This window comes from Talpa europaea (genome assembly GCF_964194135.1).
Source record: "Talpa europaea genome assembly, chromosome: 10".
Lineage (NCBI taxonomy): Eukaryota > Metazoa > Chordata > Mammalia > Eulipotyphla > Talpidae > Talpa > Talpa europaea.
The window spans coordinates 108,108,057-108,114,056 of NC_140077.1; the positions used below are offsets into that span (position 1 = coordinate 108,108,057).

The 6,000-nt window shown below is 41.4% G+C and overlaps 1 protein-coding gene across 2 annotated transcripts in view; it reads right to left on the bottom strand.

The window, feature by feature from the left end:
• Nucleotides 1-4,067, bottom strand: part of EDNRA (endothelin receptor type A) — a gene marked incomplete at both ends in the record, with an annotated part of 42,754 nt that extends 38,687 nt beyond the window's left edge. Inside the window, one exon of one of the 2 annotated variants that reach the window (XM_084245156.1) lies at nt 3,636-4,067. In XM_084245156.1, the coding sequence (XP_084101282.1) occupies nt 3,636-4,055 (420 nt within the window). The remainder of the gene's footprint in view (nt 1-3,635) is intronic. The other variant, XM_084245155.1, reaches the window with a different exon arrangement.
• Between the last annotated feature and the right edge of the window lie 1,933 nt (nt 4,068-6,000).

Sequence of the window (6,000 nt, forward strand, 5' to 3'; positions counted from 1 at the left end):
TTATTGTTTTAATGAATATAACTTTTTTATATATACACAGATTAAACTACTTGCCCAAGTTTTTGCATTTCTTAAAGATTCTGGATATCAGATAATGTAATTTTATAATTAAATTATTTCCATAGAGGTGGTAATGTGGTTTCTTTGAAAGTTGAATACATGATCAGCTTAGGATATAAGCAAGGATATTTGAGAATCTCCTAATTCCTTTCTCCTATTTTCTTCTAATTAAAAATTAGATGACTTTGATAAATTTAGTAGTAGCTTTTCTTTAACATTGCTATTTGCAAGGTCATCATGTTTGAAAACCAAGAAGGTAACTGGCACTGATTTGCTTCCTTTCATCCCTTCTGCTGTCTACTTCGTTGTCTCTGTGTGAATATGTCCCAGGTAGTATATGCGTGTGTGAGCATGACCCAGGGTCAGAAATACCTGTCTACTTTTTGGTTATTTCTTCTTATGCAGCATACAGAACTCCAGCCCTAACTCATTTTCAGTTTAGATCTATAAATGCTTCAGCAGCAGCAATTTGGCAACTAGATCCTTGTTCTCGGAGATGTGATTTCGGGCACAGGATGTTATGTAGGGTAGTGCTGACACTCTGACGAGAACTGAGTATGATGTTGGGAACTGGCAAGATGTAGGTAAAGTGGGGCTAGAGTGAGAAGGGCCTTGGGCACTAAACATGGCAGTTATTGGGTGTTTATGAGCAAGGAGTGACACTCACTAAGTAGAAGCAAAGTCCAGTGTGGGGTGGAAGGAAGAAACCCTGAAGACATGGAGGTCACTTAGGAAACATGGCGGTCCAGGTGCGGTATAACACCCCCCTCCCATGCCCACATGCATCCAGAGCCTCACAGGACTGGCAGCACAGGTGACAACCGACCAGAATCAGCTCAGTTGCCCGACACTTGCTGCATTGCTTTTCAGTTGTGTTTCACATCTCACTCATCTAGGAACCCCCTTCGGTGCTATTTTCAAAGCTAGATTAAAAGGACTAAAATGTGAATAGAGAGAACACTTTATCCATCCTCTCCTATAGTCTGATCTGCAAGTCTGACCCGAAGGCACGATCTCCACACTGTCTACTTCTACTACTGCAGACTCTGATGTGACGCAAGGCCACTTTCCTGGACTGGGGACACCTTAGAACTGAGTATCGAACAATCCATAGAATTGTTAAACACAAGAACCCATGTGATTTGAAAACATCTTTCTTTAAAGAGCACAGCAGTTACTTTTACTTTCAACCATCCTTTCAAACTAATTTTACCAATTATTCTACACATTATTGGTGTAAGCACCTAGGCATGATGGAAAGTTGCTACACGTCCCCGCAAGGCTGAGAGCCAGACATGGTCTGGGCACCCACAGGCCTGGCAGGCGAGACTCCTGGCATCAGACAGAGCAGGAGGCAGCTGGGGAGGAAAAGCATGAGGGTCTGGGGCCTACGTTTCTTGTAGGACTTCTCTCGACTGTCCTGGGCAGAAGTCAGAGAGCAGCAACATGTTATGGTCTCCTGAACTAGGAAGAAGACAGAGAGAGGAAGCAGAAATCCCCTCAAATTGTGAAACTTGGTTTGCTCCAATGCTTTTGCCTTTTCCTCTGGGAGCAGTCTGCAATGACTAACGACAATATATTTTTTAGCCCCAAAGGGATCCTTTCTAAAATTAATGTCGGTTGAATGACTCATTATATAAGTTTTAGAAAAATGAATATTACACAAATGTACGCCTGCAATGTAAAAACACACTCCAACTGTCCGCATTATTTGGAATGGCCATAAGGTACATGAAGTTTTCATTTCCCAAAGAGGGAAGAACCATATGGCAAATAAGGATGCATTAATCTCAATTGTTGTTATATGAATGTAAGACCATGTTATATTTGAATTTTTACCAAATTTGGAGGTGTTCCAGATGACCTTACTGAAAATGTTGGTATGGAATAGAAATGAAGTTTAACCTGGTGGTTGGTAGGTAGCATCTCAGAGATAAGCAAGCCCATCTCTTTCCCAGAAGTTGTAGATATTGATAAGAAACTGCTTTGCACATGGTCAAATGGGAATTATTGATCCAGACATGGTTAGTTATTCTCCTGAGTGGTGATGGGTTGGCTAACCAGTGAACACGTAGGAATAATTGATGATTAACACTCTACACTGACTTCTGAAGAGAAAAGAAATTTTGAGTAGCAGTCATGTCAACGTTTCCAAGACTATCATTAAAGAGAGATGTTATGAGAAAGTCAAGTGTTGAGCACATATAATATTTCATTAAGAGAAAATACTTTTTAAAAACAAAAATCAAAGTTCTGCAGCATATGTTAACATTGAAAGGTAATTGTACATTTTCAGTTTTGCCTCAGAGTTTGGTCCTAACCCTGTTTTAAGTCAAAAAGAAAACATGAATTGATACTGTTCTGCAGGAAAGGATGCTCTGTGATTTTTTTTGATTATTTGTTGTCTAATTCCCCCAATTTTGCAAGCAGGCCAGGGGAGTCATGTTGAAATGCTTTTATTTGTAATGTTCAAAGCTCTCCCTGGTTTTATCTCGCGTGGCAGAGCCCCAGTGTTCCTGGGGGACTTGTGCCATTTCATCAGATTCAGTGTCTCTACTAGGACCTGAGAGGCTACTGTTCTACTTAAAACTTATCATGACCACACTTGCCATTTGAGTTCACATTTCAGAATATTATTATTGCTCAGAGTAGTTTTGTTTCTATGGTTAACACATAGAACAAAAACCAAGGCTGGAAAAAAGTGCTCTCTTCCGCAACATCTGGCACAGATCATGTCATTTCATTTGCATTTTCGTTCATTGGAATTCCTACAGCAATTCCCCTCACAGCCACCAGGCCAACTATGGACTATGTAATTTCTCTTGGTTTTAGTTGGTTCCGGTATAAATAGTCCCTGCGGCGGGGCGATCAGGGTGACAGGGGGACCGTGGGCTTCTCTCCTGCTCAGGACTAACTGGATCCGTAGTGCCCCCTAGCGCTCGGGTGGGCACACAGTGGGCGTGCCATAAGTGTAAACTGAGGATGTGAAACCCTAACCCTAACCCTAATCCCAACTCTAACCCTATTTTAAAGGGTGTTAAGAGTTGCCACCAGGCGTTATCTCTCTCTCTGAGATAACAGGGACACCCACCTGCTCTGCTTTCAAGCATCAATCCAAACAGTCACAATTAGTAGGCACTTTTTATTTCAAGTCATACTGTGGATATCTCGTTTCTCAACAGCATCATATTAAAAAAAGTAACCAAAACTAAAGGTATATTTAGTCTAAGGACTTTAGGGGCTCATAAGTCTCACGGTGGAAACTGAATCTCAGAAGCCTGATGATCTTTCCAAGATTGCCCAGTGGCCCCCGTAAGCTCGGCGCTGGCAAGACAATCTCATGCATGAAAGACCATGACTTTGAAGAGTCATCCCTGAGAGAGGAGCTGGCTAACACATTAGCAAATAAGTCTAATAGTGAACAGATAATAAGACTTTAAAGCTGCACTGAGTTTTGAGACAGCAGATAATGTTCTTAATGAAAACACAGACTAAAACTCCTAAGGTCAGAAAAGCGTACAGCACCTCTTACGGCAGGATCAGAACACATGTTCAAATCTGCAGTTACTTCCTACCTTAAATACATTGATAGGGAGGTCGATGACCACATAGATGAGGTCTCCAAGGGCAAGGCTGGCTATCAGCGCGTTGGGGCCATTCCTCATGCACTTGTTCTGGTAAATGATCCTGAGCAGAGTCGCATTCCCCACCATTCCCACGATGAAAATAGTACAAGATATCACAGTGTTAATGTATTTGAAGGCTAAAGTGATCTTAGTCTGCTGTGGGCAGTAGCTGTGCATGGAGCCATTGCTGGGTAGGGCTAGGTTGGTGGGTCGATGGGTGGTAGCCAGGAAGCTGAGCTCTGTCCCTCGGAAAGTGGTGAAATCATCCACGCGAGTGCTTAGATTTGTGCTGTAGCTCTCAGGATTGTCTCCGATTACGCATCCAACCAGCACGGCCCAAAAGGAGACCTTGAGGCAAAAGGTTTCCATCTTGAGGCAACTTTGAGGAACGGTCTCTTACTGTGTTGTTGTATTACCCTCACTTTTTTTCACCTGGAAAAAGAAAGGGGGGAAATAATTTAGCTTGCAAAATCCAGTTGCTAAGATTGCAGTCAGTGATGATTTGCTGTTTCAGTTATTAAGCAGGATATATTTGGCAACTAGATACATCTGTCAGGTTAGTCCCCAGCAGAACAAAACCAGTAAAGACCAAGGATGCATTACAATGTGTTATATCTTAATCTCTGTCCCTCTCACCTCTATTTTTAGTTAAACTTGCATCTAAACGATGCTATGGATTCCAATATGTCAATGTTAGTATAAGTATACAGTGGATAAAAAAATTAGTTTTCTCTCTCTCTAGTACCCTTAGGATGATAACAACCTGAATTATGAAAGCTGTTGAGTTGAGACACAAAATTTTATTTATTATTGTAAGAGAAAAGACATAATATGTTGCGTAAAAGTTATATAGTGTTAAGGCACAAAATGACTAAATTCTGTAATTGCCAATTCAGTATTCCTGAATGTGTGCTGTTCGACACAGAGCAAATTATGAACGTGGGAAGAGTGACACAAGTGTTACAAAATGGTAATTTAAACCTAGAACACTGGTTAACCCCATCGATACATTTAACATCTTAGTGTTAATTAGACATTATACGATTGGTAAAGATACATTTTTTTAAAAAATTGAAAACCTTGATGATGAACGTATAGAATCTATACCTTCTGACAAGGAGGGTTTTGCTTTTCATTCCTCAAAAATTGTCATCACAATATTTACCAAAGAGTAAAAATGGGAATGAAGGACATTCCCAGGCCAGGCAGACCATTTGGCTTGGTTCCAAGGGATGGATTTCCCCTGCTCTCTATCAGACATCTGCTAGAACTACATTTATTATGACCAGTCACTGTGCTAAGCACTTCCCATGCACGATGTCATCTGGTCCAGACCAGGCCCTGGGAAGCAGATACAAATATAAACATAGTGAAACAGGCTCCGAAGGTCAAGTAGCCTGTCAGGCTCGCAGGTGAGGCTGGCGGGGCTGTGAGTCTGTGGCAGGTTAGCCCAATTGCTGGCCTGAACTCTGAGCCACAGAACACGCTCATGCTTGGGAGGGGGATTGAAAACATCATTGATTGAAAACGATTGTTCATCCTTGGTATCAACTACTTTTACAGATTTTGACAGTTATCCTGGGAAATGATTAAAACTTGAGTTGAATCAATGTGTGGCTGAAACAAGATTTACTCAATTTCCATCAGGGGTGTAAGAAGGTGTAAATATCACCTACTTTGCCCTTCCCAGGAACCTGAACAGTCATTACATTGTACATGGAAGTAATCCATTACATATGTATCTGCTATCAGACTTGAACTTTGCCACTCTAGTTAGGCAGGGCTAATGTTCCTGGTTTACTTGTGAAAACTGAATTTTGGGGAAATTAAGTGACTTGGTCCAGGTTTCATGGCTGAGATGTGGCAGGACAGGAGGGCGCTTCCTTCATGTTGCTTACAGAACTTGACTCAGTCTGATTAAATGAGAAAATATTGATTTTTCTAAGTTAGGTCTATTCTATATGCCCATCAGTCCTGCCTAGACTTAATTAGAAGTACTTTACATTTTTTTCCTGTCTCTCCCAATTTGACGTTAGTATCTGGCCAAATATTGATGAACCTACAAAATACCGTCACTTCCAAACCACTGCAGAGACCAGTACTATAAGGACAAAGCATGTTGCCCTCTTCAGACTGCAGACACGGGAGAAGAGAAATCCCCAACGGCATGTGCTGTTCAACCACTAACGCCTCCCAGTTAGTTTCGCAGTTGAAATGGAAACTTCAGTAATTGTTTTCTTAAAAATAAGAGAGAGAAGACCTTTTCTAGAATGCAGTGGCCTTTGCTCGCGAGAGTAGCAAAGGGGCTATTTCG